Genomic DNA, 26,565 nt, shown 5'->3' with positions numbered 1-26,565 from the left:
AGGCGTATGCACTTCGTGTTCCGCGGCCGCCGTCGCTTCCGCCCCTTCGGCTCCCCGCGTTGTTGCCGCCGCCCCCGCCGAGAAGCAAGAGTTTAATGCCACTAAATTCTTCGCTGATCTCGCCGCGGGAGGTACCGCAGGGGGTATCTCAAAGACCCTCGTCGCCCCGATCGAGCGTGTCAAGCTTCTGCTTCAGACTCAGGATGCTAACCCGCTCATCAAGTCCGGCGAGGTCCCCAGGTATACTGGTATCGGAAACTGCTTCACTCGTGTCGCGAGAGAACAAGGCTTCTCCTCGTTCTGGAGGGGCAATCTTGCCAATGTTATCCGTTATTTCCCGACCCAGGCTTTCAACTTTGCCTTCAAGGATAACATTAAGAAGCAGTTCCCCAAGTACGATCCCAAGAAGCAGTTCGGCAAGTTTTTCATGACTAATTTAGCCTCCGGTGGTCTCGCCGGTGCCTGCTCCCTCCTCATTGTCTACCCGCTCGATTTCGCGAGGACCCGTCTTGCGGCCGATGTCGGCAAGGGCACCCAGCGTGAGTTCACTGGCCTCGTCGATTGCCTCCGTAAGGTTGCTACCCGTGGCGGCCCGATGGCTTTGTACCAGGGCTTCGGTGTGTCGGTCCAGGGTATCATTGTCTATCGTGGAGCCTACTTTGGTCTGTATGATACCGCTAAGGGAGTTTTGTTCGAGGATGAGAAGAAGGCCAACGTGCTCGCCAAGTGGGCCGTCGCCCAGACTGTCACCGCCGCATCTGGAATCATCTCATATCCGTTTGACACCGTCCGTCGTCGTCTCATGATGCAGTCCGGTGGCAAGGAAAAGATCTACAATGGAACGGTTGATGCCTGGAAGAAGATCGCCGCTAACGAGGGCATGGGTGCCTTCTTTAAGGGCGCGCTTTCCAACGTTCTTCGCGGCGCCGGTGGCGCTCTCGTGCTCGTCATGTATGACGAGCTCAAGAAGGTCATCGATGCCAACTTCTAAGATGTCGTGGTCTCTTGATTCAACAACTCGATACTGCAAAAAGTTTTTACAACTGACTCATCTGGTGATGGTTAAGTAAGGATTCAGAGCCCTGGTATCTTTGCTTTTAGCAACTGCCCGCTGTGCTCTGTCGGTAGATCCTAGCGCCACAGGGCCGAAAAACAGTGTAGGTATGCGTTTTTTTGTGTTCTAGCGTCGAGTAAAAACTGCGTCTGGCGCCCCCTCGATGTTCACTTTTTTGCCTCTTGCGTTGCACCCTTCGACGCAGTCGCTGCCATTTTTAGCCGTTCCAGCGCCAAGCCTTAAGGACAGTGGGTGGGCGCCATCCGGCATACGTATCGGAGAACACGCACATTCGGACAACGTGTTGCCAATGCCTCACTGCGAAAAATCCTTTTCATTTATTGAACTAGCAGTTCAGTGCGTACGTGAAGGGCGCAACTATGTCGCTACAGTGCTTTTGCGCCACTAGATTATTCCACAGACGAACACATCAAAAGCCAGGCATGCGCACATATGCGTGACCTATCTGCAGATATTACTACCTGGTGCGTAGCAAGGCTGCCTTGGGAGGGCTTTCTATTCGACAAACATGGCGTTTCGTGAAATAGTGGTCAGAGGCACTTGCGGGGGAGAAATCTTTGTAGCTCCGAGCAAAGAGGGCTCATTCATGCATTCACAGATTGGGTATCCGCCTGTTGCTTGTTAGCGGAGTGAGGAGCGGGACCCCTCCTATTCCTTGTTGCTGTTCCCTCTTGTCCTGGTGCTGATTAATGTGGATGGAACGAAGTGATCCTACACAACACATGTGGAAGAGGGTGATACAGACAAGGCGCAGGCTACGGTTTGGCGTCGCTGGTGACAGCCTTGGCGACAACGGGTTGCGTAATGCTCGTGCTATTGCTGTTGCCTGAGGCACTATTGGCATTGCTATTCACACTGCCGCGACCCCTGCCGCGACTGCCTCGGCCACCACGCCCGCCCCGCCCGCCTCGACCGCCTCTCCATCCGCGTCCGCGCCGTCCTCCGCGCCCTCGGACACCACCAGGGGCTCCGCGAGATGCTGGCTTTCCAGACGGTTGCGTTGTTTGGGGAGTAAAAGAACCTGCTTCTCCCTCCCTGCTCACTAGCGGAGTAGCGCTGGTGCTCTTTTCGCTCTTCTCGCCTCCGGCAGCCGACACGTCCAGAGCCTTCGATTCCTTGATGTCACTTGATGCGGAGGCATCATTCGACTTGTTCTCAGTTTTCGTGTCTCGTTCCGATAACCGCTTGGGGTTTCTGTGCTTACCGTTATTGTTCCTGTTACCGCGTGACTGCGGACCAATCTTTGCGTCGGCGCGAGCATGGACACCTTCTTTCTTCGAGTTGACGCCATCCTGAAAAGGTGATTGCGAAGATAATTCATTTTGTTCCTTCGCAGGCTTTTCCTGCTGGCCCTTTGTGGGAAGATCAGACGCCTCACGGCTCACTGCTGCTGCGTTATCGTTCGCCTTGACCTCGGGCTTGACCTCAGTTTCTGATGCTGCAGTGGATACCCGTGGTTTATCGTTTGTCTTCCGCATTGATTTGCCATGTGTCCCATTCCCGGTCCTTCGAGGACGAAAGACTTCCTTTTGTTTGGCCGAGGTTCGCGTCGGTCCCACTTCGACGACGTTTCCCTCAGAAACATTAAAATGCATCAGATCATCACCTTCCGCCGGTGCTGGCGCTGGTGGCTTCTTCTTTGCACGTGTTATTGACCGTTTGTTCTTCGCTCGCGGTGCGGGACCACTTTTCGATTGCGATACCTCTGATGGTAATGCTTTCGAAGCGTTCATTCCTTGAGCAGCAGGTGTACGCAACCCATACGCTTCTCCTGAAACAACGACAGATTTCTTCCTCGACACAGCGGACTCACCCGCAGTATCCATTGCGGGCTGGGCAGGTTCGACTGGAGCCACAATTTCGGTCCCATTAATTTTGCTGTTTCTGTGCTCCGGCTTCGCAATATTGCTAGTGGCTTTCGGTTCCTTGCTTGTTTGTTCGACAATCTCCGGCGATAATTTCTTCGCCTTCCGTGCTCGAGTCTGTTTCCGACGCTGTTTGGTCCCGCCCTCTGACCTCGTCCCAATTGGGCCTCGAGGAGTCGTGGTTTTCTGCTCAGTGGCTCCCGTCTCTGGTTGCAACATTCTCCTGTCCTTCTTTTGTCCAGGCGCTCCATTGCTTTTCAAACTCTTGTTCGCGTGGTTTCTGGATGAAGGTTTCTTGACTGTGTCCTTTTCAAAAGAATTACTGTTATTGCTCTTTGACTGCCACCAGTCTGTTTTGACCTCCTTCTGTGTACCGGTCCAGGTTCCGCTCGCATTCCAGGCTCCACGATTCGAGTCATTGGCTGTAGAGGCGCTACCCTCATCAGGAGTTGAGATGATTGACACAACAGGTACTAGTGGCAGCAAGGGAGCACCAACAAGAGGAAAGGGTGCGGGCTGATTCGAAAATGCGCGAGTAATAGCGTCAAAGCTCGCAGGCTGCTTGGGCCCGTTGTTTGCCGCCCATGCCTCAGATTCCTGCTTCGCATCTAATGGAATAGAGTGCGACGTCAATGGTACACCATACCCGCCTCGCTGATCTTCCCCTGACGCACGAGCATCGTCGCTTTTTCGATAAGGAGCTCTTCTGTCTCTTCTCGGAACATCAAGCTTCCCCCCTCGCCTTCGAGGGGCGTATCTCGGCTTGTCAAACGGCCCGTTGGCGGGCGTCACAGCTGCTCCGGACAAAAGGTTCTTTCCATTTGATAATACTGCAGAACCGCCGGGACCTTGTCGATTTGCACCACGCCCACGATCTGGACGCTGTACAACTCTAATGCCCCCACTCGGAGCCGGTATTGTGACAGAATCCACCTCCAACTGTCGATCGGCGCCGCTTGCTTTCGACGATTGACTGGCTTTTACGGGAATGATGTTGCGTACGGCCGACGGCGGCACATGTCCAGCCCCGGAGCGAGATCTCGGCTGCTGTCTTGAGGGTACAGAAGACTGCATGGGTGTTGGATCAAGTGAAGGACTGGAGACCTGACTTTGCCGCATACTCCAGTCTTCAATTTTGGACGCATCCACCGGCAAACCCTCTGTTCTAGATCCATGTACATTTTTCGTCTCAGGAGACGACCCGGGCGCCTTTGGCGCCCACGGCGCAGGTCGCAATGGCGCAGGGGCTACTCTCGGTTGTGGAGGTATCTCCTTTGCCTGTGCAGGAAGAGGCTTCGCAAGTGCTGCCTGCTGCGGACGAGACTGCGGCTTGGACGCAGAATTCCGACGCACTTCGGGGGATGCCGCTGGGGCTGGGGCACTTGGTTTTCCCGGGGCGGATTCAGGTGTTTTCGACCCGGGCGACCCGGTCCAACGCGGTCGATTGTAGTCCTTTCTCCGCGGATGCTGGGCCGACTGAGAGCTTCCTCGTCTCCCGTATGGTCGTTTCGGACCGGGTTTGATTCCGTAAACTGCGCGATGGACACACATTTGAAGAATGGATTTGACTACGTTCCGAATCTCTGTTTCTCGTCTCCGGCGCTCCAGCCATTGTTCCCTCGATTCATTCGCAGCTGGTCCGTCATATTCCCGGGCGCGGTATGGATGCCTCCTCTGTTTCGTACCGTCCTGGGGCCTATGAGGTGTTGGGGTATGCTCTGAACCAGCATTCCTTGTGACTCCGGAGCGGCGCGCTGGCAGTCCCTGTTGCGCTTCGCGCTGCTGGGCAGGGACAGGCTGGCGACGGTTTTTGTCCACTGTAGCCTCGATTCCCGCCGTCCGCGGACGTTGCAATACGATGCGCGGAGTGGAGGGTGTACTTTCGGCTGCTCGCGACGTTGTTGATGCCACTGGAATAACAGCAGGTTCATATCGCCGCGTAACGTGGACATTGGGACCCGCCGGCGAGGAACGGTCAACTGAGTTCGGTCTGGACACGACTTTTGGCTCCAGCGAGGCAGCGGTAGAGGCGTGGACAGCAACAAGTGCAGGACCAGAAGAAGGAGAATGTGCTTGAGGGGGTGATCGAGCTGAAGCAGGTGATGAGGCTGGAGCAGGCATAGGAGCAGTAGCGGGGGCCACGTCCTTCTTGACGCCGAGCCTCGCTTCGAGCTCCTTTAGCTTCCTAGCCGCCCGCTCCTTAATTTGCCGATCACGCTCTTCCTCGGCCTTCCTACGATCGTGTGCCAGCTCAGCCTTGGACTTCATGATGGTCTTCTGGTCCTTGATGATAGTAAGATCGACCTGAGGCTGCGCAACCGGAGGCATAGGCATTAGCGGGGGCTGCCGCTGATGTGGACGATAATCTTCTTGCTGCTGCAGACGGATGGCTGGCGCCCAATGCGCAGCTGGTGCCGGATGAGACGAATGGTGGTGAAAATTCGGATGGATTGGAGCGGGACGATGGGCGGGATGGTGGTGCTGAGGAGGTGGCGGGGGCGCGGGTTGATCCGGCAGGGTGACCTCCGGCAGCGAAACGGGATTAGAGAAGTCCATTTTTTGATCGTCCTCCGCCCAGTCATCTTCATCGCGCAGCTGCGCGACAGGCGACGAAGCCGGCGCAACCCCCTGCGACTGCACTACTGCCGGAGTTCGGGCCGGCGCCGCGGCAGGCAGCGTCTGGGGCGACACCACAAGTGGCGCAGGAGACTGTGCGGCCGTCAACACGCGAACATCGTTGGAAGGCTTCTGCGGGCGGGGTCTCTGCACGGGCTTCCTAGCAGCCCAAGCGTTTTGTGAAGGTGGAGGGCGGGAGGCTGATGCGGAAGCCGTGGACCGGTCTGGCGGGTGCTTCTCTGCGTGCGTCGCGGCTTGGGCTGCTGGTGCACGTGAGGCCCATTTGGCGCCCGCGCCTGCGATGCCGCCCCCTGCAGCGTGCGCCCCCTGCTCGCGCTTGATGGAGGGGAGGCTGAACGGGGCCGGCAGCTTTGGGCCTGCTGGACGCGCGCGAGGGCGCGCGCCGCGCGTGGGTGCGGACGACGGCGGCGGGGAAGGGTTGGGGACGGCGGGCGGAGCGCTGCCCGCGCCGTTGTTGGAGGGCGGGTGGTAGGCAGCGCGCTTCATCGCGGCTGGCGGGAGACGGCGACGGATGCGCCACGTAACCTTCGGGGGGGGGGAAGTGGTTTTAGTAAGGCGGGCGCTGGCGCTTATGATCGTGAGCGAGACCAATCTCACGACGGCACTTGCCGCTTGCGGCCCGCTGGCTCAAATTGGAATTTTTCGTCGACTTTCGGCGAGAGCCTTTTCCGCAATGGATTCAGACACTGTTCACTCTTCCTTCTACTTCCCGTTCCCCACCCACCAGAGGCTCCTCTTCGTGCTCGATGTGATGATACAAGATTACTCGACAACAAACTCATTAACAATAAGGAACCAAAAACACACATACTGACCCCGAAATGAACAAACAAAATCCTTATCTGCCTCTATTTCTATCTCTATCGACACACATCCCCACAAGCAAAATCGTATTATTCCAACTACTTCTGACGCAGTCGTGCCCTCTCCTTTCGTCCCTCCTGCTGTCGCAGCAGCGCGTCCTTTTCCGCGTCGTACCCGACGGCAAACCACGGATGTCTCTTCACCTTGGACAACGAAAACCTCTTCCTGGGGTCCATCTCCAGCAAGCGCTCGATCAACTCCCGCGCCCCTTCCGACAAGTAATCTGGGTACTCCACAACACCTTCGCTCACCTTTTCCAGAAGCACCTCATCGTCGTCATCATAAAACGGCTGCTTTCCAGTCAGCATCACGTACAAAATTATTCCACAGCTCCACGCATCATTCTTCCGCCCGTCGTAGCCGTCCTGCGTCCCGTTCCACACCTCCGGCGCGCAATAATGCGGGCTTCCACAGTTAGTATGCAGCAAGTGAGCGCCATAATCTCTCATGGCGCTAAAACCAAAGTCAGTAATCTTGAGCTCCCCGTTTTCCCCTAGCAACAGGTTTTCCGGTTTCAAATCGCGGTGATACACGCCGCGATGATGGCAGTAATGCACGGCATCGATGAGTTGATGAAAATAGCGACGGGCCGTCTTCTCGTCCTGACGGCCGTGCTTGACGATGCTTTCGAAGAGCTCGCCACCACGCACGAGCTCCATAACCATGAAGACTCGCTTTGGCGAGTACAGAACATCATTGAGGGCGACAATATTGGTATGGTCAAGAGCCTTCATGATGGCAATTTCTCTCTTGATGTCGACGTCGGCGGCTCTGTCATCATCTAAGGCTTCCTTTTTCACGATCTTGACGGCAAACTGCTCGCCTGTGTCTCGGTTAACGGCCAGCTTGACAAGTCCATAATTTCCCCTGCCCAAAGTCGCGCCCAGTTCGTATGGCCCTACGCGTACCATGCCTCTTCAACAGACAGAGACGAGAAAATGGCAAAGAAGGCAATCTGTTGGAAATTTGCTCGAGTTGAAAACACCGGGTACGCGCGATCGACGATGTTGGTGTTAACCCCAGGGCTAGAGGATGGTGTGTTTCCCAGAGCGCTCAGCACACAGCCAGCGACGGCAATGTGATCTTTAGGAGGGGGGGGGAAGGGGGGGGGGACGGGTTTCTCTTTCCTGATGGTGTATGTAAAGGGGCTTTTCCGTCTGACGACGAGTGTCCAAAGGCATAGAAACAGGATACGAAGAGGACGGGGCGGCGGAATGCGGCAGGAAAGACCCTGGAGTCCAGTTTTGATGGGTGCGGGACGTTCAAAGTGATGATGAAATCGCGTTTCGCAAGTTTGAGACGCAAAGCGACTGGCCAGCAATGCAACTTTCCAACCACCGTAACGGTCCGGTCCATTATAGTCTGCCTTCTCCAAGCCAAACTGTCAGCTATTTCTAAAAAAACCCAAACTTCCCGAGACAGTCTATCCGTCATACAGTGGTCCCGCACATTAGTGCCGCTCCGTGCGAAACCCCAAAAATATGCACTATTAGGAGACGGCATTAGTAAATGACGTCGTCACATCTATTCTGCATGCACTCGGAAAGTAACGTCAGCCTGCTCCGTATTGGATCTCTGTTGTGTTTCGCAGTGAGAAATGTGCGCTTTGCCGACCTTAGATGCGATAGAGCGTCTGGAACTTGGCATTCAGTCGCCGAAAGTTCCAGCTCTCCAAACAATTTCGCGATCTCGACGACATGGGGTATAGTCTTTCTCTCAATTGCATTTTCCGGGCTCTCATCTTCATCACTTGACTGCATTTCAGGTGGATTCTGAACCACCTCAACCGTCTCCAAGACATCCATGGCGTCATTGGTAGCATAACAGCCGGAACCGTAGGACACGTGGCCTTTTTTCGTGTTCGTGCGTTCGGGCCTGCACTATTGGGACGGTGGCACAAACAAAAGCGGCACTAATGCTTACACCCACTGTATTTCTGAAAGATACCACCACGTGGCCTTCGCTCGTTGGACAACCATGACGTTGCCTGTCTGTGATACGGGTATCACAGCCAGGATTTGTACAGAGGCTGGCCGACACGGGTTCATTACGGACGCTCGTCAACACGTGTTCATTACAGTACGCGAAACTGCAATAAATACACCATCGACGGCAATCAAAATAGCACTTCCTATTCACCTTTCAGGGAAAGCTCTTGCCTACAAGACCAGCAACACACGACGAACTCGTGTATAGAGATTAGAAAATGCTCCGAGCTTAAGTAAATGAGTTATTTTTGAACATCTGCGCGAAATTGCCATAAACACACGGTTTTTCATACAGTACCGTGGTAGGGTAAATTGAGCGCACCAAAGCATAAATACTTGAACATTTGGCATAACATAAAGAACAGCAGTAGACGGTATTCGATATATGTCTTACTATTCCAGGGGGCATTTCACTTGAAGCGGCACTCGAAATGCCCCGAGAACTTTCACTGACCTTGAAAGACGGATAATACTTTCTCTACACAGAGACAGCATGTCATTTGGCAAGATAGTATAGATCGTTCATCGATCTTTAGCGCTTTTCAAAGAGACGTAGGACACTTTAGATCTTCCGTCCAGCTATCCGTTAATCAATCAAAGATCGCGAATCTAACCAAAATCCGGCAGTAATGGGAAAAGGTATCTACCTTGCACCACTCTGCAATCAATCTCTTTTTAAGGACCGTATTCTAACAAATATCTTGGAAGCCAAAACGCTCACTGACAACGTTAATTCTCCACCTTTATTGAAACCCACATACTACGCGCCAAGTAGCGCCTCAGTTTCCTCATCGGAACCGTTCATGTTCGTGAAACGCACACCCATCCACTGTCGGTGCCTCTGCCTGTAGCGTTCGTGTGCTCTTTGCCGCCTTCAAATTCCTTTTTATCTAACTGTGTAAAGCTTATTTCTTACTGTCTTGTAAAACTCGTTGTCATCGCCGCGTAGGGATTTCAACCTAATGTGATAGTTAGTGAGCGCCAGACAAAAGCGGAAAATCATGTCGCAGCTCTCTTCATTCAAGCGATACTTGTGGGAACGAATTGCCCACAAGCTGCACATACGTCCAAAATAGTTCTCTACAATAATTCGGTCAGATTCTACATCAGCATTAAAGGCAACATCTTCTACCGGCATAATACTATGTGCTGGCTTTTTTCTAGGATGGACTACAAGGGCGTACTCTTCGGCTCCGTGGTATCTTTTATCTGTTAACACCGCCCAATGCCGACGAAATTTGTGAACCAAAATCCCCGTGACCGTTCCATGCCTTTCTTCCTGAGACTTGCGCAGAGCAGCAGAGTGCAAGTAGATGTTCCTGTAAAACATTCAATGTCATCCACGGCACTAGGATAGTGTTCAGAGCATCCAATAGCTAGCCCATTCGGCAGAGCGGAAACTTCGGTTTTGTACCCATATAATTTGTGCGTCACAGTGTATTATCCTTTCGCCTCTTGAAGGTTTTCAGTGGGACAGTGTGTGAGGTGAAATTTCACGTCCGTCGCGTAACGCGCATACTTGAAGTTGGACTAAACACTGTTTTATTCCATCAGTCTTTTCATCGAGATTTTCTCCTCTGCTTTCTCCACCACAACGGTAAAACGTTCCTCCCATACCACCTTGAGGTACCCTGTCACAAGTTTCTCGAATGTGGGTCCCATAATTCTGAACATTTGTCTTAAAAAGTCCTATTGTCCTCCATGCTTCATGACTGTGAGTATCATGAACAAAACATCCTTACGGCGTTGAGTAGACTTGTTTCGTGCACTACGGCCACGTGTACCGGGGCTGTAGGCAGAGCCACGCGTGTTCGGGCACGTAAGCGGATTTAGGGAGACCCGGTGGATGACCGGAATCGGGGTCCGGTCGCGCTTTCGCGGTAGAAATGTAGCGATAGGGACAGGAATAAAGCGGTAGAATAAAATTGGAGAAAGAGCTAATGGAACGGACAGCCCAGTAGGGAACGTAGATCTCGCGCGGGGTGGATCGGCGCGCGCGGGGGAAGGCAGGTGGGATTCTAGGAGGGTAGATGGCCCGGTCGGTATAGGCTGGCCAGTACCGAGTCGAGGATACTCCCTAGAATCCAGAAACCGAAGTAAAAGACCCGAGGCTTCGGCCCTTTTTTACTTTGATTCCCGGGCTGACTATAGAGTCCCCGTCGCGGTGAATGGTGAAGATAAACTATACTGTAAATTAGAATAACTAGAATATAACGGGTGTAGCCCCGAGGGGGCCACGTGGGGCCCCTATAGGCCCGGAGTGGGGCGGAGGTAGTACACGTGTCCACCGGTGGGACCTGGGAGGTGGAAAAGGAGGCCCACGTGTACTCGTGGTATACGTGGTGGCGGTCCAGCGCGATTTTGGCGGGGTAGGGACAGCTGTCCCGCTATAGTGTACAGCGCACTACAGATACCCCTTCTCAGAAAATCACGCGTCCCCCCGTGTCGGTACGGTAGAAATTATCGCCAAATTATCTGGAGCGCTGAGGTTGAGACAGCGTGCGGGGAAGGGCGCAGTAGCAGGGTGGTTGGATCTGCGACCGTTGACAGCCACGTTGTGTGCCTTTCTGCAAGCCTGAGTATCGGGGCTGGTCAGCACCGTTGTTCCCACTTTCCATTCCTCGCTGTGCTCGTATCTCTGTCCTTCGGCTGCCTCCCCCTCTCCTTCTCCACGCCTTCGCAGCGGTCGGGGCGAAGAACGATTTGAGATCGTGTGAGTGCGTGCGCTTCGACGCTATCTTGTTGATAGAACGGTTTCGAAACCCCTATGGGGAAGTGGACGTCGCGGAGGACGAGGCCAGGAACGGTTGGCGGGCCCCTCGCTTGTTGCGCGGTAAGAGCATGATCGTCGATTCACTGTTTTTTGAGCGAGCCCCATTTCTCTCGCCGGAGGGGCTACGCGACAGCCAACTGATTCGGACATATGCGGATGTGACCGGGGCGTTGCCCGGGGGCCTCAGCTTGAGAGCTGTGTGGTCGCGCGATTTTTGCTTCCACCTCGTCGTGGCAGACGAGCACGTATGGCCCCGGTAACGCCGTATGGGGCGTGAGCGTCGTCGGAAGTACATGGCGTCGCTTGTGCGTCGGTTGGCCAGGACGCCGTGTAATCGTCCCATCCCTGCGGAATGAGACTTTGATACTTGGGCGTATCGGACAGAAGGAGATCAGAGTTATTGTGGTATAACTACCTTCGTCCCGACCACTCGGAAACGAGGGGGTTAGAGGTAAGGGAGCTCACGCCGCTGGGTAACCCACGCGCGAACACAAACCGTACAGAAGGACTCGAAAAGAGGGAAGGCTCACGTGGCCGGTGACGCGCAGCCGGTCGGTGGTGGTAGATCCGGACGGCCGGTCACGGGTTAGAAGCCTGAGACTAAAAGGAAAACCGGAACGGTGTTAGCACTTAGCCGTAAAGGGAAGGGAGGCGAGTCTGCCTCCTCTTTACTGAGACAGGCAGGTGTCCCCGGTCTTAATCCCTAAGTGGGACGCCAGGACACCTGTCTCTCTACAGTAGCTGCCACTTACTGTGTACCAGCTACTGTACACAATTACTTAATTTGTGCCATTAACTACTACTTACAAGTTAGCCACCGTACGGATTATACACGTGTGCCCGTGGCCACGATCCCGGCCGACTGTTGTACCACGTGTTACCCGTGTCCACGCCCGCTGCTACCGGCTGTCCCACGTCGGACCCTTGGGGTACTACTGTACACGGCGGCGGGCGCGTGTACGCCCGCTCGCTACAATAGCACCCGCCCTCCCGCGCGGTTATCATCTCCCCGGGGGGTTGTGGTACGGAATTGTACTACAGACCCCCTTCCTTACTTCGCGACACGTCCCCGTCGCGGCCAATATCTGCAATGACCGGCTTGCAGGGGGCGCCCACCGTACGGAAAAGCCCGCGCCGACCGCGGGAGCGCGGTCGTGCTGCGGTCGGCTCCATAGGGGAGCCTATGGAGTTTTTGGTATTAAACCGTGGCGGTTCGTCCGGTGCGGTGGCGGGTCTCCTCACGCTTCCCTTTTCCCCCACAACGCACCCCCAACTCACCCCACAGCACACCCCACGACTCACTCCACAACCACCGCTATCCACGCTCTTACTCAAGCTTCTTCCCCCCTTTTTCCTCCAGCTAACCCGATGGCGGATCACCGCGCGGAGCAGGAACAGCCCCTACGCGAGCGGCCTCCCTCGGCGGAACCCGCGCCAGCGCTTTCTTTCCATCCGGCGCGCGCTGGATGGAAAGAAAGCGCCGGGGACCAACCCGCTACGGGTCCCTCTGACTGTCCGGCGCAGCCCGCGCGTACCGGCGGCCTCCCGACTCGGGGTCCTTCTCCCGACGAGCGCGCCCTTGCCGCGCCCCCTAAGGTCAGTCCCCGCTCCCCAGCTCGGAGAGTTGACCGTAATGAGGCGGTCGCCCGACGGGGTCGCAGCTGCGGGACACCAGGCAGCTGAAGGAGGAACTCAGCCGGCGCGTCCTGATCCGTACGCGGTTACGCCCCCGGTGGCGGCGACGCGGCCGACAGGCTGGCTCCGCGCCGGGATGCGTTCCTTCCAGTCCCTGTTGCCAGGGAACGATTTGGACCACCGGGCGTCACGGGGTGGTCGGAACCCCTCGCAGGGGCAAGCGCTGATGACGGTCGATGCCTACATCGGTACGGCCTTCCCCGACTCTGCCCGGTTTCAGGCCATCCCGAGGCGGAGCGGCATCCGCACGCCCTCCCCTCGCGGACGAGTTCGTCAAGAACACCGCTCGGATGCGTGGAGGACTCCTTGGCTCCATGCACCGCATCGGGTGATGGCCGACTGCCGTTCGGATCTCCTGTACGTCCTCTGCGCGGGCGAGGAGCAGTACCACGCGCAGTTGTTCGGTCTCTTCGAGCGGTTCGGCGGGAATGTGGATCCCAGGCCTCACGTCCAACTGGTGGCCTTCCCCCGCCCGTTCGACCGGTGGTACAGTGTGGCCGACCGCGCCCGGTGGAGTGAGAATTCCGCCAACGAGAGCCGACTGCGGTGGCGCCGCGCGGATGCCTATTTCCACATGTGGCACACCACGGAATTCTTCACGGTCCCCCTGTCGGCCCGGGGTCAGTTATACCCTGCCCTCCCGGACGGATGGAGTAGCCTCGAGGCCCCGGAGTACCTCTGTGTCCCCACGCCCAGTGTGCTGGCGTACGAGGCCGCACGCTGGATGCCGGTGGGTCGGTTCGGTCTGGAAGCCTCGGCGCGGACGCGCCGGCTGATCGATGCGATTATCCTTTCGGAGTGGGCCGTACTGGCCTTGCTGTGTTTTCTCCACGCCGCACGGGACGGCCTTCCGTTTTTCACAAGGTGCGCGGACCCCCGCTTGGCAAGCCGGAATGCGAATGACCGCGGCGAGCGGGGCTCGCTCTTCCGGTTATCTCCGGGGCTTTTGCAGCTCATCCGGTCGGTCGGGGTGCCGATCATCCTCGAGGGTACGTCGTTCGACCCGGCTGGCACCGAGGCCATCCTCGACTTCTCCGAGCGGTTGGACTGGTCCCTCCCTGAGCTGGGCGACTTCGTCAGGTACAAGTTGGGCCCGCGGCTGCTCCATGCGGATGCCGCATTGGGATGGCACCTCGGCGGAGGCCGCCAACTGGTACGAGACCCTGCCGGACGCGGACACCGCGTCATACGGCGCCGTCATTGCCTCGTGCGACGGATGGGGCGCGGCGATCACCTCCGCCAGGGCTCCCGTCCAGCCCTCAACCGAGTCGTTGCCGGTTACGGCGGCTGCGTTCTCGCCGATGCCGGGTACAACCGGCAAAACGGAGGGTCCTCTAGTCGGTCCGTCGACGCCGCCCGAAGTGGACGTGCCGGTGGCTGCGGGTTCCCCGCGAGCCATGGAGGAGGAGGAGCCCATGACCGCATCTGCCCCGGTGGCGCCCCCTCCCGCCGGCCTTACTGTAGAGCCGGCGGCGGTAAATCCGCCTGATGTGGCACCCGCGTCGGCACCAGACTCCGCCGCTTTCCCCGTCAGCGATATGACCGGGACGGGGACTCAGACCCCTTCGGTGGTAGCTGATGAAGCCTCCAAGGGCGCACCGAATGGAGGGGCTCCCGCTGCAGTTCCGAACGCTCAGGCTGCCCTGCGCGCTCTGCAAGTGGAGTGCGGATACGCGGGTGTACCCGCGCCGCTCACCCTTGCAGCCGGTTTGACGTCCGCTCGAGCTTGGCTGGGTGAGGTGACCCTGCTCAAGGCGCGGGTGGCGGGCCTCCAGTTCGCTATCCGCCAGCGTGACACCGGCGAGGACCTTTTGCGAGGTGAGAGGAGGGCGCGCATCCGCGCCGCTCAGGATCACCTCGCAGTATTGAGCGAGCAGGTGACTGCCAAGAGACCGTACGGTTCGGTCGATTCGACCCCACGGGCACGACGCAGGGGACGGAGCCCTCCGCCAAGCGCCAACGTCGCGACTAAGGCCTGTAACAGAGGCGGGTAGAGTAGCGAACCGCCTCCAGGGACCAAGTCCCCTCTTTTCAGTAAATGAGTCCTTCTTCTCCTGGCTCCCTCCTTGACCTTGTCGCTCGCGTTCGCGTGCTTCTTCTCCTGGCCATTACGGGTTTCCCCGAATTTCTTCTCTTCTAACCGATATCGGTAGTCCGCCGGCTCCGCGGGTCGCGATAGATGGACCCGCAGTTTTCCTGACGTGGTCCCTACGACGGTCGTTGCCCGTCCGCGGTCACTGCCGGGCGTCATCTCCGCACAGAGGTGCGGTACCCCCCGGCCTGGCGGGAAGGTACACTCTGCCCACGCATTTAAAAACGGGGCCATCCCTTCGGAAACGGCGGGTTTCTGTAGTGCAATACGCACCTGGAAAGGGGGGTGAAAAGAAAGGAAAATATTTGGATATGAATAGTAGTCCGAGTTGGGGGACACACGTGTGAATAATTGCACAGTTTTAATTTTTAATTATTTTATTTTATTTAGTTAATTAGTGGGCATTAATTTTGCTGACACTAGATTAGATCTAGGATCTAGCGCCGCGAGCTACTGTAGTGACTCCGGCGGGGCGATATATACCTTAGCCCTCTGACCACCAAGTCAGTAAAGGTAACCCGAGTTGCCAGAGTTGAATATCGCCTTGGTCGAAGTCCGTCTTTCCCAAGACGCTCCCTTTTACCACAGATTACGTTATCCTTTGCGCTCGGGGGTTCCCTTTTTCTTTTTCCTTCATTTCCCTATTCATTTCTACCTCTATCCCTATTTTCCCCCTAATTGTGTTGGTTCCACTGGAGTTGGTTGCGACCGATCCGGTGTAGGTGTTTTAGCCATCGGGCAACACGTTGTGTAGCGCTGCTACTGTTTCAAGTTCCGTCGGAAGGCTGTTGCAACGACGCCTCCGTGGAAGGTCTTACTGCATAAGACAGAGTTGATACCACCTATCGCGATTGCGATCGCGCTGGTGAGCGTGTTTTTAGCCATCGGGCAACACGTCGGTAGTAGCGCTGCTACACGGTTACGATCCCGTCGGGTAGTGCTGAGCAAGCCCCCGTCGAAGACCTTGCATTATACCCAAGGTGCTGAAGACGCTCTTCGAGCATTGGCCTTACAACCCAGCGAACCGCGGTTACCTGTAGACAAGCCCAACCCGCACTCGCCGAGCGCTCAAGTCTTCGCAAGTCTCTACCACCATTTTCCTCCCGGGCCGGGCATCTTTCCTTAACTCCCCCCGTCGGAGTTGAGCTACCGTGGGCCGCAAGCCCACACAAGGGGAAAGGGAGTCTGGAACGCTCCGTAGCGCGTGCCATCGGCAGTGGTTGTTGCTGTTGTTGTTTTTCGTCTTTTTGTTTGACCGTCGGACTGTGTTCGCGGCCTGCCAGGCACATTGCACTACAAAAGTGGTCTCCCGACCTAGAATTGCGTCTACAGCAAACCCGACCTGAAATTGTGTCGACGACAGGTTTGATCTGGAGTTGTACTACGAAAGTGGTCTGGGTAACGGAGTCTCTTTTTTTATTTTTTTGTTTGTAACTTTTTTGTGTAGGTTCGCTCGTACGAGCAATGTCGACAAGCGCACCCAGGGACGTAGGTCCCGGGGCGAGTAGGAGCGGATCGGCAAGGGCGTCGAGGATCCCGCGAGGTCCTCGCACCCGGAGCCAGACCAATACGGCCACGGATCCCGAAGGTCAAGAATCCCCGACGGGGATCGAAACCGACAAGGATAACCTATCCTACAGGTTCGAGAAGATGGGCGAGGAAATTCGCCAAGAGATGACGAAAAATCTCGAGGCTGAATTAGCCCTCGTTCGGAAGCAACTGGAGTTGCAAGCATCCGAGTTCCACACCGTTTTAGGAGAGCTGTCGGCTCGAGTGGATCTCGTCGAGAAGGAGCGAGGTGAGGCGACCGACAGTCTGCAGCCGGAGGTCCTATCTTCGTTGAAAATTTCGGTCAAGGACGCAAGGCGCGACGCGAATCAAGCTTTGGAGTCCTTAGGTAAATTTAGAAGCAGTATCGACGACAGGTTTGACCGCGCCGCTCATCGTCTCAAGGACCTTGAACAAGTCGCCGGGCAAGAGCCGCTCCCCACGGGTCGAGAAGGCGACCGTCGATCGAAGAAGGACAAGGCCGCTGTGCAGCGGAGTTCCAAGTCGAAGACTTCGAAGAAGAATCTGCGACGCCGGAGCAAGAGTCACTGTAGTGACGAGCCGGAGGGCCAAGACTCAACGGCCGAGTGGAATGGCCTTTCCGAAGATGGTGACGACGGTTCGTCGAACCATGCCAGCGATTCCGACCATCGTTCAGAGGAAGGAAAAGGAATTTCGCAGGGCAAGAAGATTACCTCCAGACGGGGCGGAATCACTTCGTCCGCCTCGCGGAGAGACAAGGACGCTGAGCCAGACGACGTCGCAACGCGACGCGGGCCGCGATGGGAGGAGTTGGAGGAGCTGAATCCGACCAACTACCTCTTCAAGAAATTACTTTCGTACCGAACGTACCGCTTGCGGAACCCGCAGACATATTTGTCAAGTTCCCGGCGGACCGCCGTGCGAAACATCAGGAGAGATATTCCGCCTAAGGTGAAGAAGGACAACACGTTCACAGGTGAGGACGGGGTCCTTGTGCTGGATTTTTTGGCGAAATTAGTTCAAGAGTTTGATACTCAAGAAATGAACGAGGGGCAAGCGATCCGCTTGTTGCCCGAATTTCTAAGCGGCATCGCCCTGAGACAGTACACTTCGGTGTCTCAGACGGCCGGGTCCCACCACGGAAAGGTATCTGTTTGGCCGGAGGCCGTACAGTGGTTGTTGAGGAGTTTCGCAACCGACGACGCAGTCCGTCAAGCCGTGCTCGCATTGCGAGAAGTTCAGCAAAGACCGTCTGAAGACGAGATGGAATTTTATATCCGTCTCACGGACGCGAGCAATCGATGTGGAAACGTATATTCAATGGAAGAACAAATGACGATGTTTATTGAAGAACTCGATTCGGGTATCAAGCCGATGGTATCTCAATACCGACAAGACAATCGGGACGTTCCGTTTTTGAGACTAGTCAATTACGCGAAGGCGCATGGCTCGGCGAGCCGCGCTAAGGACAAGAAGACCAAGAAGGTCACGATCCAGACGCCGTCGACGATCAGGGCGGGTAAGAAGCCGAGGGCTTCTTATCCCGTTCGCAAAAGTCATGCCGCCGTCCATTAGCCGAGTCAATTTCCGCGTCAGATGAACGCGGTGCGCACGGAAGTAGCGAAAATCACTACGAAGGAGCGTTGATAGCCGAAGGCGAGTTTATTGAGCCATCGGAGGGCTACGGACACGAGGACTACGGGGCAAGCGGGTCGTCAACTTTACCGACGCCCACATACACGACGGAGTCGTTTTCAGAGCCCACGGATCCCGTGATGATGTTAAGGGGGCGCGGCCACACGCCGGCGCCGCGCATTTCGATGGAAGACAAGGGTACGACGTTTCGAAGGCCAGGATGGATGGGAAGGCCGCAACGTCAAGGAAGGCCGCCGGCCCGTGGAGGGCCTAGGCCGCAATATACCGTCAAGAAGCACGGACTGGTGTGCTATCATTGTTACGAAAAGGGGCACGCCGCGCCAACGTGCATTCTTTCCCTCCGAGAAATGCACCGAGTTTTGGGAAATTATGAGGCGTTGTCTCCGATGGAGAGGTTAGGGATACCATCGACGAGTTACCTGAAGGTCAAGAATTGGTTCGATTCGCAGACGGCGAGCACGCCGAGTGCTTCAACGCCGAGGTCGAACCAACCCTTCAGAGGGCCCGCCGCGGGGCCCGCGCCGTCGGATGTGAGAAGGATCCCGCAGCAGCAGGAAAACTAGAGAGGGGAATCTCGCATGAGTCGAGAGAGGCACAGGGTCGACGTACTGTGCCCGGGGCTCAGCCCCGTTCCCCGTCTCTAAGGGAAAAATCAGGCCCCAGGGGGAGGTTGTTGGATTGGTGGATAAGCCCAAGGGGCCAGCTCAAGTCAAGAAAATTTTGAGCCGAGCCCGAGATCATCCGCTGGAAGAAGTTCGAAGACCCTGGTACAGGGTTAAGCGAAGGGAGTGTCCCGAGAAGATTTTGGTTCTTGCGCGAAAAAACTACAAAGTTTACGCGGACATTGGACCCACAATCGGATTGATGAGCCGAGTGTTGTCTGTATTAGACACCGGCGCGGGACCAAACCTTGTGGGAAAATCGGAACTCCCGGCTGGAATGGAATCTGTAGTGTCCTACGGACCGACCCAAGACATTGGCGACGCGAACAATAGGCCACTCCGGACTCTCGGCACAATTAAAATGCCTGTGAGGCTTGGAAAATTTGTGGCCGCAGCCGAGTTTATTGTATGCGAAAAACTAGCCGTCCCGCTAATTCTAGGCGCGGACTACTGTGACCGGTTTGTGGAAGCCATTTATCCAAGGAAGAAAACGGTTGAGTTGGCGGATTTCTCGGAGGTTCCGATAGTTAGACGGTTCTCGACGAGAAAAGGGAAGAAGAATCTCGTCCCGGGAGAGGACGAGAATGATGGAAAGGTGGAGCGAATTTCCCCTAAGGTAAAAGTGGCAAGAGCCACGACTATCGAGCCAGGGACGCAACGCGTCGTGGAAGGCATCTCGAAGAGATCGGGCTTGGTTGTGGTTCAGCCGTACTCGTCGTTGTACGAAAGGCACGGGTTGACGTGCACGAATGGTGTCGTTCAGGTTGGGCCTGACCGGCCATTTCGTTTACTGGTTGCGAATTTTAGGACGTACCCTGTCAGGGTGCAAAAAGGCCAAGTGGTGGCAGAATTATTACCGCACCCGAGAGCCGCGCTCGAGAGCAAAACCACCATTGGTGAAGTTCTCGGAATTCAAGAAAGGAAGAAGGAAACCTTTCCCAATTCCACCAAGACGCCTACGGGCGAGACAAGATGCGAACCGCCGGATCAAGACCGCGAGGAACAGCAAGGAGAACGGGAGGAAAGGCTCTCCGCGACGGCAACTACGAAGCCGGAGCGGCGGATTGAGCCTCCCCCGCCGGACGTGGAGGACCTCGACCTGAGCCACGTGCCGGACCGGCTGCGCGAAAGATTCCGTCGAATGTTGAAAAAGTATTCCCGCATGTGTGATGGGACCCTCGATGAGATCAACACCACGGTCCACCGGATTGAACTGGCCCCGGATACAAGGCCAATTGCACAAGCTCCCTACCGAGCCGGTCCAAAGGCTCGGGAGGTCGAGGACGCAGAAGTGCAGAAGATGTTAGAAGCAGGAGTCATCGAACCGGTGCAGTCAGAATGGGCGTCGCCCGTTTTTTTAGTGCCAAAGCCGGACGGATCGATGCGCTTTTGCGTAGACTATTGTCGGTTAAACGCGGTGACGGTAAAGGACACGTATCCTTTACCGCGCATGGATGAGTGCCTGGACTCGCTTGGTGACACCAAGGTTTTCTCCGCGTTGGACGCGATCTCGGGATATTGGCAGATGCCTATCCCTGAGCGCGACCGCGACAAGACCGCATTTTCGTGTCACTCAGGACTGTATCGCTTCTCAAGAATGCCCTTCGGGCTAACTAACGCGCCAGCGACGTTTCAGAGAGCAATGGATATCCTGCTCTCTCCGTTCCGTTGGAAGTGCTGTTTGGTGCATCTGGACGACATAATAATTTTTAGCAAGTCGTGGGAGGAGCACATCGTGCACGTGGATGAAATAATTTCTGTATTGGAGAAGGTAGGTGTGAAGCTCAAGCTTCGCAAGTTGGAATTTTTCGTCGAAAAGATCAAGTACCTGGGCCATGTCGTTCGGCCAGGTACATTGGAAGTGGACGCTGCGCGAACCGTCGCATTGGAACAAGTGAGGTACCCTCAAATGCAGACCCAGCTCAGGAGCTTCTTGGGACTTTGTAATTTCTACCGCAGATTCGTTCCGCATTATGCGAAAATCGCGCATCCGCTCAATCAACTGTTGAAGAAGGGACAACCGGTCCAGTTAGAAGGATTCGACGAACCGTGCGAAAAAGCTTTTCACAAGCTCAGAGACGCTATTTTGGCGCCACCGGTGTTGGCGCTGCCGAAGAAGGACCTACCATACTCGGTAGACACCGATGCAAGCGACTATCAAATCGGCGCTGCATTATTTCAAACGCATCCGGATGCGCAACGTAGACCCATCGGGTTCTTTTCAAGAACGTTAGCCGCAGCCGAGAGAAACTATTCTGTATCAGAAAAGGAATGCCTAGCAGTAATTTGGGCCGTCCAGACTTTAAGACCATATCTATATGGCGAGCACTTCATTGTGCATACCGACCATGCCTCATTGAGGTGGTTGATGAACGTAACCGACCCCAGCGGGAGATTAATCCGATGGAGGCTCCGCCTCTCGAAATTTGATTTCGAAATCAAATACAAGAAGGGCAAGGCGAACAGCCAAGCCGATGCCCTGTCAAGATTACGGACCGCAGGAGAAACCGTCGACGAAATCGACGACGAAATTCCATGCTTTATGGCCGAACCGGCAGAGGGAACGGTGGAGGACGAGGACAGTTTTGACGGGTTAGACGACATCCTCGCTCTTGAGGGGGGGACCGCTCCTGAGCGCCTCGATCAATTCTAAGCTGTCACTCCGGAGGAGCTCATTCGCGAGCAAGCCGTCGACCCCTTCTGCAACCGCATCAAGGAAGAAATGGACGCCGGAAAAGTGAGAACGTTCAGCACGGAGACCGAGGAACTCGAAGGAACTCTATGCCGTACTGCGGCGGAGTTTGTACAAGTGGTGATACCACAATCGTTAAGGGACCGCGTCCTAGGGTTAAGCCATTACGCAAAATTGGCAGGCCACCCGGGAGGCAGGAAACTTTACAAGACTTTGAGAAGATATTTTTACTGGCCTACGATGGCCCTAGACTGTTATGCAGTCGCGAGGAATTGCGCCGCATGTGCGCGGGAAAGGGTGAAGTTAAGAAGAAACACGAAGGAAATGAAGCTGTTCACGCCCAAAGCTCCGCTGGAGTTTGTTGCCATCGACATCCTCGGCGAGCTAATTACAATTAAACGAGGAAATCGGTATATTCTCGTGATCAGCGATCGATACTCGAAACTGGTACGAACCGTACCGTTGAAGAAGATATCAGCTGCGCTCATCGCACAAGCCTTCGTTCATCATTGGGTATTCGTGTACGGACCGCCGGTCAAGCTGCTGTCCGACAATGGAGCACAGTTCACGGCCCGGTTCTTTCAGAATGTCTGCCGAATTCTCGGCATACGCAATGTGTTCACGACTACGTACCACCCGCAAGCCAACGGCCAAGTTGAGAGGTTTAACCGCACGCTGACTTCCGCGTTGCGAAAATACGTTGGAGAGCATCTCAAGGACTGGGACTTATTTAGCGACGCTGTGACGTTCGCCTACAACACGCAAGTTCATCGAACTACGAACATTGCGCCCTTCGAGCTGGTGTTAGCTCGGGCGCCGAGAAGCATTGTGTTACAAGCGCAGCCAACTTTGGAGAACTTCAGCTCGTCACGAGCATACTACCTGAAATGGCAGTCGTGGTTGGAGAGCCTAATGCGAAGCGCCGATAGGAGTTTGCGAAAGGAACAAGCCCGGTACAAGCGAAATTTCGACGCACACCTTCGCAAACCGCAATATGAGATTCCACCGGGGTCCTACGTGTTCCTCCGGAAGGAGCAGGGCACGGCTAGCGAACCGAAACACAAGCTGGCACAAGTCGCTACAGGACCTTATCAGTTCAGAAGATCGGATCAACATACGGTAGTCATTGCCGTTGGCGATCAGGAGGAACGCGTATCGGGAGACAGAGTGGAGTTAGCCCCAAGCCCGATGGACTATGCGCCAATAACCGGCCTACGTCAAGCGCTACAGTTCCTGGGAGAGCCGGAGTTAAACGAAGAAGGAGAGGTAATGGAGGACGAGGAATGTCCTCACACCCGTGCGCCTACGTCAGGGGACCAGGACAATTTAGTTGGTCAAACGCCGACAGCGGAGACATCTCCGGACCTACGCGATTTCGGAAAGTCCAGAGAAGAGGACGAGTTGGAAGATCTTCAGGGGGGGAAGGGAACAGTTCAGAGAAAGGAGAGGAAACGGAAGACACGGAATACGTAATCGACCGGGTCGTCGACCACGATTATCAAAATGGTAATTTGATTCTCAAGGTAAAATGGTACAGCTATACGCCCGACGACGCGACGTAGGAGCCCATTGAGCAATTACCCCGCAGTGCGGCCGTCACGTATTTCTGAAGGAAGAAGTTACCCTTGCCGCCGCAAGTCGCGCACGCGCAAGTGGGATAGTCATCGTCAATAGAATCAGCAGCTTATGGAACACGGAGGAGTCAGAAATTCGGAGCAGAAGGGATCAGCAAGCAAGGAAAGTCGGAGCGAGAGGAGCAAGGCAAGAGACGCGGAACGCCTTTACGAGAAGGGAACGACGAGCGACGCGTTTTAGGGAATTGAAGTGATGCTGTGCCCCCGGACGAGGCATTGAGCCTACCGGAAGACGCACCCCCGTCATCGACGGATGCACGCGATAAAACCGCGAGTGAAATGTCGAAATTGTATCGGGGATGGTCCCCATCAGTAGGCTCTCGAGTTGGAAGTGATGCGGTGAACAGCGTCGCGGAGTGAGGAGAAGGGAAACGAAATGACTCAAGCGATTTTGCCTGGGACCCCCGCCCATGAATGAAATGGCCTGCGCGGCCAGGCCGTGGAAGGGAAAATTTACTGTAGTCGCAGGCTGAGGTAATTTACCTCCTTGGATACGATCACACGCGGCCGCCGCGCGCACGTGATGTGACGCCTGGATCGATGATCCGCCCTCATGGGGCGTGATTTAATCAAAAAAAATTGGGGCTCACTGCTGGTAAGCTGTCAAACGATCAGCTCGAGTCGCAGACTGAACTCCGGCCATACGTCGGAAAATTAACTGCAATTAAGGAAAAAGCCCGCACTTGTACGAAACGTTGTTGATAACCCCCACCGCCGGTCACACAAATGCTAGGGGCTCGCCACCGGCGAAGTCGCGATCGATCGCACCTGAGAGCACTTGCCAAGTTCGTTCGCAACGCCTAAACCCCGCTCGACGAGCGAGAAGATGGGTCCACATGGACCCCTGCTGCCCTGACACGCCGACACCACGTCCAAGTACACGGCTACACAACGCGGCGTGAACCATCGTCATTACGGATGAGCTTTGTCGCTCCCGCATCGACACAACACCACGAGTGACTTACTCACCTGCCTGCCGCCATAACCCCCCATATCTTTCCCCCATATCTTTCCTATGTTTCCGTTTTTGTCTTTGTTATTTTTTTATGTTTGTTTTCTTTGACGCACCGAGCGCGAACCCCGCGTCGCGGACGGCGACGGACAAGAGTGGCGAACCGACAATCACCATCAAGTAACCATGCGGTGTGTCACACCGAGAAGAAGAACGAGTTGTTCTGCTTTTCATTGCACAAGGGCGTTACGCCACGAAGTTCCGTCACCCGGCCAGGAGGACAGTACTTTACAAGTGGAGGGCGAAGAGTTCGAAGGACCGAAGTTTATTCGGAAACCGAGGTCACGCTCGTAATGAGAATCCGCTCCCACGAAGCCGTTCTACTGATGTCTGCTCCGTTTTACGACCAACGGGAATTTCTAACGACATTTAGGACCACCGGCTTGGAAAAAGGGCGAAATTGCGGAGTCGTCATCAACATGAAGTCCTGATCAACTGAGTGTCACGAAGTTAAACTTTTCTGTGTACTAAATCGAGGGATAACGTCCCGAAAATCGCATCTAAGTGACTCGAACGGCGATTATGGGGTCTCCCAGCACGACACAAAGCGACCCCGTTGTCACTGATGACTTACCCCAAATCGGCGACCAATCACGTTCGCGAAAATCCCTGTTCACGTCCGCGAAGCACAGGAGGAAAGGGACACCAAAAGAGAGAAGGGAAACGCATTGTGATCTTTTTATCGTCACTCGACGAGCTAATTGACGGCGATCCGTCTGTTGCTTCTAGCAGCTATTGACACCAAGCCGAGATTGGATTGGAGGAAAATGGAACGAATGTCGACCGTGCAGGTGGCGACGCTGGAACTGAAAAGGAACGTACGCTGCGCATGAAGAGGAGGAAAAAAGGGATTCGAGGAAAGAGGGTGAGGCCGTACGTGCTGGATAAAGAGAATGAATTAAGGATGGAGGATCAAAGCGCTGATGCCAACGACGCAACAGATCGGCACTTTCTCGGCAATATTTGACTGTTGGTGAAGAAGGCTGTACAGCCTCAAAGAAACTGCCGCAGAATGTGAGAAGAAGACGTCGTGTCAGACGGTACGGGATCAGCAGGACAGCTGAAGACAATGGGGTACCGACAATAGACTTGGGGACGACAACAGCGCGACACAAAGTGCTATTTTGCGACAAAATCGAGGCTCGTGATTGTTGTCAACCGCAAGAGGAGACGAGGAGTGAGGAGGACTTGAGAGGTTTGGAGATGTCCTTACTAGAAATTTAACGGTTTGCGCCCCAGTCGCAAACGCGGGCATCGTGTCCACGTGTACTGAGAGCTGGTGAAATTTTGTTCCAGACGTCCACAGTTCCGGCCTTTTTGAGAGGCGTACAGTTCGTCCACGAATGGTTCACTTAGGACCATGTCCAAGGGCCCAAACAGAAGAAAAACTGCCAGACAGCTCGCTGCTAGCGACAGAGCTTCGGACGAGTCACTACTGGTCGTAAGAATTATTTATGACCCCGAACGAGGCCGGGGTCCCGTCCATAATGTCTATCGCTACTGTTGAACTGGTCGCCAGGATGTTGGTCACAGACGTGAAACGTCATCAACGATCCTTGAGGATCAAGGATATGAAACGAGATAAATGGAGGAGCACAAATCGTATCGTATGAGACGCGCAAGCACGACGTGCGCTCGATTTCTGGGCGGTCGGTCGTTCATGCCCTGGACTATAACGGATGTGTCGGAACTCGCATACATTTTAGTTTCTCTTTGGCGAGGGGAATCCCTCCTACTTAGAGAGAAGCTGCGAATTCGCTAAGGGAAAGCTACCTGATAACCCAACGGGCATTGTTGACAAAGACATTGTCCGATCGCACGCCGTTCGCTCAAGCGTATATGGGTAATCTCTGTTGACATTGCTCGGGAAGTGGGAGACACTTTTCCCCCCCTCCACAGTGGTGATCGTAGGAGAAACGATAACGACGTACATATACAGGTACACACTGCCGGTCGATAGATTTGACGTGTACGACGCTTTCGTAGGAGATGACTGCTTGCGCCGCTAAAAAAGGGGTACACAAAAACGATGCGACGGTTTGTTTAAGGAAACGTTTTGCTCAGGGTGAACACAAAGGACACGGGAAGTTTGTCGAAAACTACGAACGTTTTTCGTACGGCTAATTCTCAAGTCCCTAGTTGCCAAGGGGACGGAGGACTATAAATTATTCACTTTGGAGGGAAGTCTGCACCACGTCGCGTGCGCATGTAAGCGCGCTATGATTGAGATTTCCCCAAGACCGGTTGCCGGTTTGGCGACCAAGGAGAGGAAACCCCATATCAAGGGTTAATGTGGTTGTCGTCGACGGGATATTCAAGGGCGGTATGGAAAACCGAAAAACCAAAAATGATGAGGGCAACCTTGGAGGCGCAACGAAGCGAGTCGGTTG

At 55.2% G+C, this 26,565-nt stretch overlaps 4 protein-coding genes; 1 reads left to right on the top strand and 3 right to left on the bottom strand.

Annotated features, from left to right (window-relative positions):
• Positions 1-1,375: 1,375 nt before the first annotated feature.
• Positions 1,376-5,061, bottom strand: CHC_T00002755001 (hypothetical protein). XM_005714083.1 is given in 2 exon segments: positions 1,376-1,830; positions 1,831-5,061. 1 exon segment carries the CDS (start codon positions 5,059-5,061, stop codon positions 1,831-1,833), a length of 3,231 nt encoding a protein of 1,076 aa, XP_005714140.1. The 3' UTR covers positions 1,376-1,830.
• Positions 5,062-6,122: 1,061 nt separating this feature from the next.
• CHC_T00008731001 (Serine/threnine protein kinase) lies at positions 6,123-7,352 on the bottom strand. XM_005714082.1 is given in 2 exon segments: positions 6,123-6,479; positions 6,480-7,352. 1 exon segment carries the CDS (start codon positions 7,350-7,352, stop codon positions 6,480-6,482), a length of 873 nt encoding a protein of 290 aa, XP_005714139.1. The 3' UTR covers positions 6,123-6,479.
• A 27-nt stretch (positions 7,353-7,379) lies between these two features.
• On the top strand, positions 7,380-7,523 carry CHC_T00002754001 (hypothetical protein). The gene has a single exon (XM_005714081.1). The coding sequence runs from the start codon at positions 7,380-7,382 to the stop codon at positions 7,521-7,523; it is 144 nt and encodes a 47-aa protein (XP_005714138.1).
• Positions 7,524-7,526: 3 nt separating this feature from the next.
• On the bottom strand, positions 7,527-7,622 carry CHC_T00002753001 (hypothetical protein). The gene has a single exon (XM_005714080.1). It carries the CDS (start codon positions 7,620-7,622, stop codon positions 7,527-7,529), a length of 96 nt encoding a protein of 31 aa, XP_005714137.1.
• Between the last annotated feature and the right edge of the window lie 18,943 nt (positions 7,623-26,565).

The sequence above is a fragment of the Chondrus crispus genome, genomic scaffold, assembly GCF_000350225.1.
Source record: "Chondrus crispus Stackhouse genomic scaffold, scaffold_155, whole genome shotgun sequence".
Lineage (NCBI taxonomy): Eukaryota > Rhodophyta > Florideophyceae > Gigartinales > Gigartinaceae > Chondrus > Chondrus crispus.
The sequence above is the reverse complement of the archived record's forward strand: the minus strand, read 5'-3'. Positions and strand labels throughout refer to the sequence as shown.

What these genes read in the sequence shown, in the direction of transcription:
- CHC_T00002755001 (XM_005714083.1), bottom strand. Translation starts at nt 5,061, where the DNA reads ATGCCTGCTCCAGCCTCATCACCTGCTTCAGCTCGATCACCCCCTCAA.
- CHC_T00008731001 (XM_005714082.1), bottom strand. Translation starts at nt 7,352, where the DNA reads ATGGTACGCGTAGGGCCATACGAACTGGGCGCGACTTTGGGCAGGGGA.
- CHC_T00002754001 (XM_005714081.1), top strand. Translation starts at nt 7,380, where the DNA reads ATGGCAAAGAAGGCAATCTGTTGGAAATTTGCTCGAGTTGAAAACACC.
- CHC_T00002753001 (XM_005714080.1), bottom strand. Translation starts at nt 7,622, where the DNA reads ATGCCTTTGGACACTCGTCGTCAGACGGAAAAGCCCCTTTACATACAC.